Source organism: Haliotis rufescens, unplaced genomic scaffold, assembly GCF_023055435.1.
Source record: "Haliotis rufescens isolate VD_foot unplaced genomic scaffold, xgHalRufe1.0.p SCAF_10, whole genome shotgun sequence".
Taxonomy (NCBI): domain Eukaryota; kingdom Metazoa; phylum Mollusca; class Gastropoda; order Lepetellida; family Haliotidae; genus Haliotis; species Haliotis rufescens.
In genome coordinates, this window is record NW_025963780.1 from 43253461 (window position 1) to 43267747 (window position 14287).

General features: G+C 44.9%; 1 protein-coding gene and 1 pseudogene across 1 annotated transcript; both read left to right on the forward strand.

The window, feature by feature from the left end:
• The first annotated feature begins 964 nt into the window (after positions 1–964).
• LOC124114701 lies at positions 965–3846 on the forward strand (annotated as a pseudogene).
• Positions 3847–8831: 4985 nt separating this feature from the next.
• On the forward strand, positions 8832–11242 carry LOC124114704 (tubulin alpha-1A chain-like). Its single transcript, XM_048391030.1, has 3 exons — positions 8832–8984; positions 9540–9762; positions 9913–11242. Exons 1-3 carry the CDS (start codon positions 8982–8984, stop codon positions 11040–11042), a joined length of 1356 nt encoding a protein of 451 aa, XP_048246987.1. The 5' UTR covers positions 8832–8981; the 3' UTR covers positions 11043–11242.
• The last annotated feature ends 3045 nt before the right edge of the window (positions 11243–14287 follow it).

Here is a 14287-nt window from a genome sequence, read left to right on the forward strand (position 1 = left end):
CCTGACACTCGTCCCCCTCCTGGTCCCAACACTTCCCCCTGACACTCGTCCCCCTCCTGGTCCCAACACTTCCCCCTGAGACTCGTCCCCCTCCTGGTCCCTACACTTCCCCCTGAGACTCGTCCTAGGGCACTGTGGCTGGTCCTCCTCCTGGTCCCTACACTTCCCCCTGAGACTCGTCCTCCTCCTGGTCCCAACACTTCCCCCTGAGACTCGTCCCCCTCCTGGTCCCAACACTTCCCCCTGAGACTCGTCCCCCTCCTGGTCCCAACACTTCCCCCTGAGACTCGTCCCCCTCCTGGTCCCTACACTTCCCCCTGAGACTCGTCCTAGGGCACTGTGGCTGGTCCTCCTCCTGGTCCCTACACTTCCCCCTCAGACTCGTCCTAGGGCACTGTGGGCGTCCCTCCACCTGGTCCCTACAGAGTTGACGATGTCGTTTTACTGACAAAACAATGGTAACAACACGGTTACAGAAACCATAAGAAACAAATCCTGTGATCTTTCATGTTGATTTTTGGCTGTGCATTTTTTTGTTAAATACTGTAGTAATCGTATTAAACTGTTTCTGTTAAGATTCAGTTGTTCATAACATTGAGTTTCAACGACAATTAGACTTTTCGTAACAAAATTAGAACAAAAATCAACGCTTATTGTCCTGGACCTTGTCTTTGCAGTAATTCGATTTAGACATGATGCATACATGTTAGAGGCTAAGACGAGTTGGTTGAATGTGATCGATTTTGACTGCAAACATGAGTTGCAATTTTGAAACAATTTCTCATAATTATCTTGTATAATTTTTACTATTATTTACGGCAGTAGTTCAGGAGTTTTTTGTACTTCAAGTAGCAAAGAAAGTTCTCACTGTGTTCAAACTCACAAGACTCTCAGATAAGAAAGACGCCTCCTAACTGATTAAATCCCTTCCTGGTTACGTGAGGGGCACACAAAGCGACTCTGTTGTCAAGAACAAATGAGATAGCCCCTACTCTGCCGAAGAACACAGCCAGCGACGGTTATGTAAGGGTGGAGGTGATGGACGGCAATACTTCAACTCTCCACGACACTTCATCACCGTTCCAGGGAGTTTTTGTATAGTGTCAAACTCCAATCATGGTGAGCACTTTCATTGAATGTAATTCATATATTTTTAAGGCAACGGCTTAACTACCTTAAATAGAGCACTGATAGTTTCTTGAAGAATGAACATCGCCTAGCTCGCTTAAACTTAATGTTGCAGTCAGATCTTCACATTCTATCATTATATAAATATTATGTACATATTAACCATTATATACTTGTAACTCAATATTTCAAAGTGAGCTTTCAAAGGACTAACGGTATCGAGTGGTCAGGCTCGCTGACTTGGTTAATGCATGTCAACTGCGAAGATCGATGATCATGATGTCAATCACTGGATTGTCTGGTCCAGTCTCGATTATTGACATGTTTGAGTGCAAAAATTAAACAACAAACAAAGAAACAAACAACGGAATGTTTACGTAAAAACATTTTTAAAATGATTATTTGTTCGCTGATTGCATATTGGGGGTGTGGGGATGGTTCACACGTGAGCACATACCTTAACTTGATGTCTTCATTTGATAACTGATAACACGTGTGTGTACGTGGACGTATTGCCCATGTGGGTATTAATAATGAATTCCCCATAATCACTATCGTCTTTCTTAATTTGATGGGTATATCGTGGAAAGCATTGTTCAGCTCAATACGGTCATTTTACCTTTATTGATAAATTACCCCCTTGAAAACATGCCTATTTACAGAAGGAAAGAGAGAATAAACTCGTTCCATGTCATTGTAACATCAGTAAAGTGTGTTTTGGAATTGTGGTGGTAATTCTCGATATATTGTGATTATTTTTAATATATTGTTATTATTTTAAGGAAAGTTAAATTCCATATAATTATTTCAAAACAATAAGCAAGAGATGTCTTGCTTGTAAAAAATCCTATCATTTATCTAAAACGCGACTGTCTGTATTTAAGAGGGAATGCATCTCCATCCACGTCGGCCAGGCCGGAGTCCAGATCGGCAATGCATGCTGGGAGTTGTACTGTCTGGAGCACGGCATCCAGCCTGATGGTCAGATGCCCTCAGACAAGACCATCGGGGGTGGGGACGACTCCTTCAACACCTTCTTCATCGAGACCTGGCAAGGGAAATACATCCCCAGGGCCGTCTTCGTCGACCTCGAGCCCACTGTCATCGGTACGTGTGTGACCCGTGAAGAACCGGGGTAGAATAGGTCTTCAGCAACCCATGCTTACCGTAAAAGGCGTCTATGCTTGTCTAAAGAAGCGACAAACGGGATCGGGTGGTCAGGCTCGCTTACTTAGTTGATGCATGCCATCGTATCCAAATTGCGTAGATTGATGCTCATGAGGTCAATAACTGGATTGTCTGGTCCAGACTCGATTAATTGCAGATTGCCGTCATATAGCTAGAATATTGCGGAGTGCAGCGTTAAACAACAAACAAACGAACAAACGGCAAATGACTGTGTATTCAAGTTCTTTATCAATAACTGCTATCAATAACAAATCAAGCTAAAAATGCAATGTGCTAATTCTCCAAACCCTGTTCGTCATTTAAAGTATGCATTCGTTATCGACCTGTGTCAACCCTTATTTCCCAAAATTCATGCAGTCACTACTACAGAAATCGATGTTAATGGTGTTATTGTATCTTCAGATGAGGTCCGTACCGGCACCTACCGACAACTGTTCCACCCCGAGCAGCTCATCACCGGCAAGGAGGACGCCGCCAACAACTACGCCCGTGGTCACTACACCATCGGCAAGGAGATCGTCGACCTCGTCCTTGACCGCATCAGGAAGTTGGCTGACCAGTGCACTGGACTCCAGGGCTTTCTCATCTTCCACAGCCTCGATGGTGGCACTGGCTCCGGCTTCACCTCTCTCTTGATGGGGAGACTCTCCGTCGACTACGGCAAGAAGTCCAAGTTGGAGTTCGCTGTCTGCCCCGCTCCCCAGATCTCCACTGCCGTCGTTGAGCCCTACAACTCCATCCTGACCACCCACACCACCCTGGAACACTCTGACTGTGCCTTCATAGTCGACAACGAGGCCATCTACGACATCTGCAGACGTAACCTCGACATCGAGCGTCCAACATACACCAACGTCAATCGTCTGATTGGTCAGATTGTCAGCTCCATCACTGCCTCTCTCCGTTTCGACGGTGCCCTGAACGTGGTTTTGACAGAGTTTCAGACCAACTTGGTGCCCTACCCACGTATCCACTTCCCTCTGGCTACCTATGCCCCAGTCATCTCCGCTGAGAAGGCCTACCATGAGCAGCTGTCTGTAGCTGAGATCACCAACGCTACATTCGAGCCCGCCAACCAGATGGTCAAGTGTGACCCCCGTCACGGCAAGTACATGGCCTGCTGCATGTTGTACCGAGGTGATGTCGTCCCCAAGGACGTCAACGCTGCCATCGCCACCATCAAGACCAAGAGGACCATCCAGTTCGTCGACTGGTGTCCCACTGGCTTCAAGGTCGGCATCAACTACCAGCCACCCACTGTTGTCCCCGGTGGTGACTTGGCCAAGGTCCAGAGGGCTGTCTGCATGTTGAGCAACACCACAGCCATCGCCGAGGCCTGGGCTCGTCTTGGCCACAAGTTCGATCTGATGTACGCCAAGCGTGCCTTCGTCCACTGGTACGTGGGTGAGGGTTATGGAGGAGGGAGAGTTCTCCAAGGCCCGTGTGGACATGGCTGCTCTGGAGAAAGACTACGAGGAGGTTGGAATCGACTTTGTTGAGGGCGAGGGAGAGGAGGACGGTGAGATTTAGCGGGGTTGTGGGTGGGATGTGGGAGGGGGCGGGGGGGGGGGGGGGGGGGGGGGGGGGGGGAGGGTGAGACACTTATACATTCAATACAACCAGTGTGATCTCAGGTGAAACTAAAATGTAGTTGTGCCAATAATAATTCAAATATTTTTGACGTATAATAAGTCCCTGTTCTTGTATTTGTCCAATGAACCCGTGACGACCCGGGCAAGAACAGGTCTTCAGGAGGAGGCAACTAACGGGATCGGGTGGCCATGGCTCACTGACTTGGTTGATGCATTCCCGGGGAACATTAACTAACCAAGAGGGTTCGTCAGCCCATGTCCCCATCCAGACCCGTGGACAACGTATCATGTTTCAGCGGATTGCTTTGGAAGTGAATAATTAAAGACGTACCTTTCATTAATTTCTGATGTCAAATTATAAATAAAGAGACGTAAAAGGCGACTATCGGTGCTCATGATGTCAATCACTGGATTGTCTGGTCCAGACTCGATTATTTAAAGAACCGCCGTCCAAAAGCTGGAATATTGTTGAGTGCGGCGTTAAACAACAAACAAACAAACAAGCAACATGGTGGCTACATATTGTTTTTAAAAGAAAGTTGTCTGCCTCAAAATGTCCATTTCGCGTTTTACAAAAATATTTTGGCGCATGGTTTTAATTAATAAAAGTGTTGCAGCTGTAACTGAAAACATAACAGGTCTCAATAACCCTTTAATACCCCACACACCCCTCCCCGCCCCCGTTAACTATATATACACATGCACACAAGTTAAGCGCCACCCACCATATTTGTTAGCTGTTACTTTTGGCACTTAATGATGACTATTATAACGAGATGTACGATTGTTATAAGCCGTATTTGTAAACCTCATGTAATGCAAAAGTTGTCCCAAAGCAAGTTTATCTTGTGTTCCAAAAGAATATGAGCAGAAAGAAATTTTACCGAAGACCATAAATTGAAGGATTAGAAAACATTGAAAAACTTCTTTTGTCATGTAACTGTCATGATATCAGCAGACCATACCAGGTGTCACATAGACACCCTAGGGAGTGCAGAGTCTATTGCAAGACAGAAACGTCAGTAACGTGTGTATGGTCCACGGACATTGACCACAGCTTCAACCCTACGCCTCATACTCATTACAAGTCGTTGAATGCTTCTCTGAGGCAAACGGATCCATTCTTCATTAAGTGCGGCTTCAAGTCCAGCGAGATTTTGAACTGGGGGATCACGATGTCTGATTTTCCGGCCAAGAATGTCCCACAGATGCTCAATCAGATTAAGATCCGGACTACAGGCCGGCCAAGGAAGAGTGGCAATAGCTTCTTGACGCAAATAGCCAAAACTGTCCGAGATCTGTGTGGTCTAGCATTGTCGTCCATGTAAACAGGTCTTGTCTGAAGAGGATGGTTGTCAAAATGAGGGACTATCACTGGACGAAGAACGGCATCTTGGTATTGTTGGCCATTCAGGTTTCCACGAATTGTCACCAGTGGAAAGGAAACACAACCCCATATCATGACAGACCCCCGCCACATGCTAAGGTCTTCTGGATGTTCCTTGGTGCAAAACGAGTATTACGTTGCCTCCAAACACGTATTCGACCATCAACAGTTCGTAGCAGCATTCGACACTCGTCAGACCAATGGATCCTTCTCCAGTTGGCCAAGTTCCATCGACTACGGGCACGACACCATATCAGACGATTCCGCATGTGCCTCTCAGTCAGTTGAGGACGTTTTACTGGTCTTCTGGCGTTATAACCAGCCGCTCTGAGGCGGCGCCTTACGGTCATCGTCGAGAGTCTCTGATGGGTAATCCACTGCAGTCTTAAATCTGTGCCTGTCATTGACATCATTGGTTTGAATATGTTTGACAATCAAACGAGTGATAACACTGTGATGACGACCCATTTGTCTTGCAATGGCCCTGCATGACATGACAGCATTTGTCATGCCTATCACTTGCCATATTTCAGCGTTCGTTAACTTTCCCCTCACCATGGCTAATTTTCAACCTCTATTGGAAGGGGAATCTCACACAGGAGCAAAATGCAACCACGTGTCTGAAACTTGAATTTCACTATTTATAGGGTAGAGGAACTGCAGCAACACGTAAAGCACGCTTTCCTTGTGGTATCTGGACAAATTTGGGTTCATGAACTATGGAAGCCTAATTCAGTCATACATCATCATATTTCGTATTTCTGATTCCACACGTGAAATCAAGAGACTATGAATATGGTGGCGCTTAACTTTTGTGCATGTGTATATATGACGACGGCCTGTAAAAATCAGTGACTGTATCAAGAACCCCGTCCCACACATTCGGGGTAAGTTGATACGCCATCCACAGTGCCATCGTGTCTGACCACCCGCTACGTGCAGTTGCATCTTACGACAATCATAGGTTTTGTTCGTTTGTTTGTTTGTTGTTTAACGCCACACTCAGCAATATTCCAGCTATATGACGACAGTCAACACATTCCAATGATTGACATGATGAGCATCGATCCACGCAATTGGGATACGACGACATGCATAAACCAATCAGCGAGCCTGACCACCCGATCCCGTTAGTCACCTCTTACGACAAGCATGGGTTGCTGAAGACCTATTCTGACCCGGATCTTCTCGGGTGAACACATCGGCTGCTGGTGACATATTCTAACCCGTAATACCAATGTAAGCAGCGTAATAACTTATACTACACTACTACAAGACATATAACAGACAGGAGAAGTCGATACTAGATATTCTACTATGACATTGAAGAATGCTTGATTCTGATTGGTTAAAAGGTAGAGGTAGAAAAGGTATCTACTGTACACTGTTACTGCACCAAATTTCAAAAGACATTAGTTTTATCTCCTAAATAACCACTGAACATCGCCTGTTCCTCCAGAGGTTGTGGGGGGCTCTATTAAATGGTAATATGAATCAATCAATTCATTGAAATCAATCATTTCAATCGTTAATACTGGCAGTTCTAAACGAATTCGTGATATTTGTAATTGATATTATTTATTGACATCAGTAATTCCATTTTGAAATTTCTTCATATGACTAAATAATATCACAAAATCGAAGTTCGATATCATAAAGAAAGACTTTAGGTATTAAAACGTTGTTTCAATATAATGGTATCTTATAACGAAATAGTATGTCTGTCTCTGCTTTATCAATAGTGGTCAATAATATTCGTGTTAAAAGTTATTATGATTACAATGATATCTGGATTTATATGCGACATTACGTAGTTTACACTACCGACGCGGACGACATTTATACGCACGCACGCACGCACGCACATTCTTCGACAGAACATTCTAGCTGCACGTGTTGTACCCCTTCGGCCAACTCAACTGTTATGGTGTTTATTCGTCGTTGAAGCATGACTACTGGGTCTAAATATATCATATCTACGTAGGATGTATTTGATCTCATGTGGGTTATAGCCCCCATTTATGAATTACTTGGTAAGTACAAGGTGCGTTTCACATTAAAAATCAGCTAACACAACGGTCCCAAGAATACGTCGGCTCTCCATCAAACACAGATTTCCAACATTCGTTGGTGTTCCTCAAAACACCGACTTCTAACTATGTCGGATCTCCTTCAGACTGAGCTCCAAATAACGTTGGGTCCTCCATCACGCATTGGTCTTTGCAATAGGTGGGGGTCTCAATCACGTATTGGTCTTTACAAAAGGTCGGGTCTCCATCACGTATTGGTCTTTAAAAAAGATCGGGTCTCCATCACGTATTGGTCTTTACAATAGATCGGGTCTCCATCACGTATTGGTCTTTACAAAAGATCGGGTCTCCATGACGTATTGGTCTTTACAATAGATCGGGTCTCCATGACGTATTAGTCTTTACAATAGATCGGGTCTCCATCACGTATTGGTCTTTACAATAGATCGGGTCTCCATCACGTATTGGTCTTTACAATAGATCGGGTCTCCATCACGTATTGGTCTTAACAATAGGTCGGGTCTCCATGACGTATTGGTCTTCACTTTAGGTCGGGTCTCCATGACGTATTGGTTTTTACAATAGGTCGGGTCTCCATGACGTATTGGTCTTTACAATACGTCGGGTCTCCTTCACGTATTGGTCTTTGCAACACGTCGGGTCTCCTTCACGTATTGGTCTTTACAATAGGTCGGGTCTCCTTCACGTATTGGTCTTTACAATACGTCGGGTCTCCATCACGTATTGGTCTTAATAGGTCGGGTCTCCTTCACGTATTGGTCTTCACAATAGGTCGGGTCTCCTTCACGTATTGGTCTTTACAATAGGTCGGGTCTCCATGACGTATTGGTCTTTACAATAGGTCGGGTCTCCATCACGTATTGATCTTTACAATAGGTCGGGTCTCGTCACGTATTGGTCTTTACAATACGTCGGGTCTCCTTCACGTATTTGTCTTTACAATACGTCGGGTCTCCATCAAACACCGGCCTCTAACATACGAGGGCAACTAAATTAAACACGGCCTGTAACACGCCTGTCGTCATTTATCACCAACGTGTGCAGGATCACACACATACAATCCCGATGTAATTGCGTTCACGGAGTTTGTACACAGATACTTCTGACATTTATTGATAAAGATACCTGAACCTGCGGTTCGGAAAGGACTTCTGTATAACGGCACAGGGAGTATCCGTTATTATATATTGCTATTGGACACGACATGTTTCTACATATCATTAAGCATATGCTGTATTTGTTATGGCTTTCAGAACAGCCCGGTATATATGTATTTGTTCACGTCTTTAATCAGTTTCGACACAGCGGGGAACATGGCGATTACTTAAGCTTTAAAATGAGAATTGCCAGCACACACGTCTCTAGAAATACGTCACCGTAAGTACCTTAAAAATAATATATGGACCCTTCTTAATTGACAAAGGGGGTAATTTGAAACTTAAGTAGCCAGCGGGAGTACATAGAAACGACGCGTTCGCGTTGTTGTCAGTAACCAAGGACAAATAATCCTGCCATGGCGACGAGGCCACAACAAGGCTGGGTATATAAGCCAAGAGACAGGTGTACGGGCACATTTCAACTCTCCGTCAGACTTCATCGCCAGTCCAGTGAGATTTGTTGTATCAAACTGCAATCATGGTGAGTACCCTCATTGCTGTTTCTCGATCTCGGTTAAACATTGCAGCTAACAGCTCACAGAAACACGCCCTTCAGCTCTACGTTCAGCGACAGTTTCGGGTTACGTGTCAAAGTGTATGAGTAATAAGTACGCCCCTAGGTCGGCCCAGAACAGGTGATCGGACGCAGAGATTTTAACGAATAACTAAATAGTTTGTTTTGTGAGAGAATGTTCGTGTTCAAAACTAAGCATTGATGACGTTGTGTGTTTGTTAAACTGTTTAAGTTCAAAATTGCAATACGTGATGTTGATGTTCGAGTGTTGAGATTGAAGCGGGTATTTCAGTATTCAAAAGGAGGAAATATCAAGTTTAGTATCATTCTTCCCCGTCCCCTGGATCTACTTAAAGCTACATAATTATAATTATCATATGCTTTGTTAGGAATATTGTTTTAGACCACCTGAAGATATCCAACCAAAAAGGGCTCACACAACCTTTAATCACAAGCAGTGTAGTGCATGCACCCATTACTGTTATATTCCATTTACCTAAAACGCGTCTGTCTGGTTTTCAGAGGGAATGCATCTCCATCCACGTCGGCCAGGCCGGAGTCCAGATCGGCAATGCATGCTGGGAGTTGTACTGTCTGGAGCACGGCATCCAGCCTGATGGTCAGATGCCCTCAGACAAGACCATCGGGGGTGGGGACGACTCCTTCAACACCTTCTTCAGCGAGACCGGTGCAGGGAAACACGTCCCCAGGGCCGTCTTCGTCGACCTCGAGCCCACTGTTGTCGGTAGGTATTCCTTTCATATTATTCTTGTCTCATTCACCAATCAGAATATGTATTCTCAACCGTTGTGGTGGTACATGTAACATATCATTATTTTAGAATTTTAGATGTAAGTATGTAGAAGATGCTTATCTCATCCCGTATTACCTTCAGATGAGGTCCGTACCGGCACCTACCGACAACTGTTCCACCCCGAGCAGCTCATCACCGGCAAGGAGGACGCCGCCAACAACTACGCCCGTGGTCACTACACCATCGGCAAGGAGATCGTCGACCTCGTCCTTGACCGCATCAGGAAGTTGGCTGACCAGTGCACTGGACTCCAGGGCTTCCTCATCTTCCACAGCTTCGGTGGCGGCACTGGCTCCGGCTTCACCTCTCTCTTGATGGAGAGACTGTCCGTCGACTACGGCAAGAAGTCCAAGTTGGAGTTCGCTGTCTATCCCGCTCCCCAGATCTCCACTGCCGTCGTTGAGCCCTACAACTCCATCCTGACCACCCACACCACCCTGGAACACTCTGACTGTGCCTTCATGGTCGACAACGAGGCCATCTACGACATCTGCAGACGTAACCTCGACATCGAGCGTCCAACTTACACCAACCTCAACCGTCTGATTGGTCAGATTGTCAGCTCCATCACTGCCTCTCTCCGTTTCGACGGTGCCCTGAACGTGGATCTGACAGAGTTCCAGACCAACTTGGTGCCCTACCCACGTATCCACTTCCCTCTGGCTACCTATGCCCCAGTCATCTCCGCTGAGAAGGCCTACCATGAGCAGCTGTCTGTAGCTGAGATCACCAACGCTACATTCGAGCCCGCCAACCAGATGGTCAAGTGTGACCCCCGTCACGGCAAGTACATGGCCTGCTGCATGTTGTACCGAGGTGATGTCGTCCCCAAGGACGTCAACGCTGCCATCGCCACCATCAAGACCAAGAGGACCATCCAGTTCGTCGACTGGTGTCCCACTGGCTTCAAGGTCGGCATCAACTACCAGCCACCCACTGTTGTCCCCGGCGGTGACTTGGCCAAGGTCCAGAGGGCTGTCTGCATGTTGAGCAACACCACAGCCATCGCCGAGGCCTGGGCTCGTCTTGACCACAAGTTCGATCTGATGTACGCCAAGCGTGCCTTCGTCCACTGGTACGTGGGTGAGGGTATGGAGGAGGGGGAGTTCTCCGAGGCCCGTGAGGACTTGGCTGCTCTGGAGAAGGACTACGAGGAGGTTGGAGTCGACTCTGTTGAGGGCGAGGGAGAGGAGGAGGGTGAGGAGTATTAAGTACAACTCCATCCGCCATCCCCATGATTCAACATGAAATTCAATTTGAACAAGTGAAGAAACTTTGATATTTTAAAAACAATTGGCTTTTACACCGAGGTGTAATCTGAACCTTTACTCGACAAAGACGGCTATCAGGTGTAAACCGATGGTTGCTTTGTGCCATTTTGTGCCAGATTGAATAAAACATGTTGAACGTATTTGTGTACATTATTGTCCTGTATCAACTCTTGTTTACACAGACATTCTGTTACTTATTCTGATGCACATGGGTTTGTTGACTAGATCGAATCCCTATAGCTGCAGCATTCGTGGTTTGTCCACACATAATCTAACCCTTTTAGTAATGACACGAGGATGTTATTTCCGGGATAAGGATATTTGTTTGAGATGACATTAATGATACTAACAATTAATAATAACCAATTACGTATTGTCACTGCTATAAACAAGGACAAGGGCGCCTCTGACCTTTTAAATTATTATCTGTCATATTTAAAATAAAACATAAAATAACTTGTCATGCTACATGCCTATACCAATGATCAATGCAAAGTAACACATGTAAATGACAATGAAATATAGTGATTGTGTTAGGTGCGACGCTACTGCAGTTATATACCAGTATATGGCGTGTTGATGTGGTATGAGTGAGTGAGTGAGTGAGTGAGGTTTTACGCCGCTTTTAGCAATATTCCAGCAATATCACGGCGGGGGACACCAGAAATGGGCTTCACACATTGTACCCATGTCGGGAATCGAACCCGGGTCTTCGGCGTGACGAGCTAACGCTTTAACCACAAGGCTACCCGACCGCCCCTGATGTGGTATGAGAAAGCCTAAAATGACGCACGTATATGGTGTAGACAAACCAAGGACTATAATCAGGGCTAATCTGAGATTCGAACTCATGATCTTCGGATCCTGGCACGATAAAGGGAAGCAAAGAATAACACACCTCTTTATGGTTTTTGTTTGTTGTTTAACGCCACAATCACCAATATTCCAGCTATATGACGGAGGTCTGTTATAAATCTGGACCAGACAATCCAGTGATTGGCATCATGAGCATCGATCCACGCATTTGGGATACGATGACATGCATCAACCAAGTCAGCGAGCCTGACCACCCGATCCCGTTAGTCACCTTTTACGACAAACATAGTCTCCTTTTACAGCAAGCATGGGGTGCTAAAGACCTATTCTACCCCGGATCTTTGCGGGTGTCTTTATTGTAATAACAGCGAACGCTGTTTTAGGGTGCACTTTGTTTATATACACACGTCTGTTTTTCAAAGGAATAAATATTGACATATAGTATTCGTTACAAATATATATCGCTTTCGGCGATGCACTTCAAAAGTCACTATTTTCGGTAGGTGTTGGTTTTTTCAGGGCCTTGAATATATATAAACATATATATAAACAGAGACCATATAATAGATTATATCTATTATATGGTCTCTGATATAAAGATAGCTCTCACTGTCGCCATTGTTGGCAACAAGTCATCCTTAGAAACATATCTGCGCACAACTATTTAATTTCGCGAACACCTGTTATCATCACTATTTGATAGTGATTCAACACATGCTCATGGTATAGTCGTAATCGTACAATAGCGATTTCTTATGATTATGGAAAGTTGTTGTCGCTATATTTCCTGATTAAAATCCAAAGCTCAACAACGTGCGTGTAACCTCACCCATATATTGGATATGGAACCTCTCATCCGTGCGAAGAGATCGTGATAAAAACTCCACACAGGTCATGTCACCAGGCACCCCGGGCTCTGTAAGGAAATTTCCAGTCTCCGACTTTCGGGTTTAAATGAAACAAACAATGGTGGGGTGAAATAGGGTTTAACACCGCTTCAAGATTATTGCGCTCATGTAGCGACGTGCATGAGCATGCGTGTCTATATGGCGGCTTGTACTAGTCCGGACTAACGCCGGTTTTATAGTGTCGACCCACTGAGATACCATGCCGCAGTTTAACATGGTGATAGGGTTGCACTGAGGAATCTCTGATTAAATAAGCAGTCTGTAAATTTATTATTGCTGAACTTGTTTGTTTTTTTGTTTTAATAAGAATTGACTTCGACATATCTTTGTGTTTATTGAGGAATGCACGTAAAACCGGTGTAAAATCTTTATCTTACCCCCACAAATGCCAAAGATGTCAATTCTTAAATATCAAAACGACTTACTCAAAACACTGATAATAATTGAATCGTTCCGGTTTTGTTTCAAAATAGGATAGATAGGTTGGTGGACTTTTAAATTTGTATATATTTTGGGGGAAAAACACCAGGAACAATGATTAACACTGAAACATAAGGCTCAACGGGGCGGTGGGGTAGCCTAGTGGTTAAAGCGTTCACTCGTCACGCCGAAGGCCCGGATTCGTTCCCCACATGGGTACGATGTGTGAAGCCCATTTCTGGTGTCCCCGCCGTGAAACTGCTGGAATATTGCTAAAAGCGGCGTAAAACCATACTCACTCACTCACTCACTACACTCGGTGACCGCCTCCGTGGTCTAGAGCGTCTGCCCGGAGAGCGGAAGGTCGGGCATTCTATCTCTAGATGCATCATACCAAAAGACGTTAAAAGATGGTACTTGTTGTTACCCTGCCTGGTGCTCGGCATTAAGGGGCTAAAACCATGACTGGTCGGCTCGGAGTCAGTAGACTGTGTCTGAGTGGGGTATTTATGTTAGGCTGCGCATGATATTTTCAGTGAGCTATCACTATGAAATCGGCATATGTCCGGACTAAAGTACTGTCGGAAATGCTAGAAAAGTGTTTTTTGCCGGTTAAAAAAGGATAGAACTTTTCACAGACTGTTGCTATTGAAATATCGAATAACTACCGATAGACCTACCTGTGGTTTGAAGTATTTCGGTTACAAGGAGTCCCATCGACAATTTTACAGGATAAAAATTCAAACGAAAACCCTAAAGTTCGGATATATTATAAGTCCAATGATGGCAGTCTAAAACGAACTATAGAAATATACGCACGTGACTTTGTTGTAATGATAATAATGTAGTCTTCCGAAAACATCTAATCAACACCAAAAATATCACATGGAGAAAATTCTAGATGCGCATCTTCTAATATAACAAAATGACGCTGCGTTTGTTTTATCAACACTGCTCTCATGATGCATGTTACATTACACTTGCATAGCCATAGCCACGGTACACGACATGGAGTCGGTACTAGGACATGCATATTAGTAC

Coding starts and splice junctions, on each gene's coding strand:
- LOC124114704 (XM_048391030.1), top strand. Junction 9,763..9,912: donor CCTCGAGCCCACTGTTGTCG/GTAGGTATTCCT, acceptor TATTACCTTCAG/ATGAGGTCCGTACCGGCACC.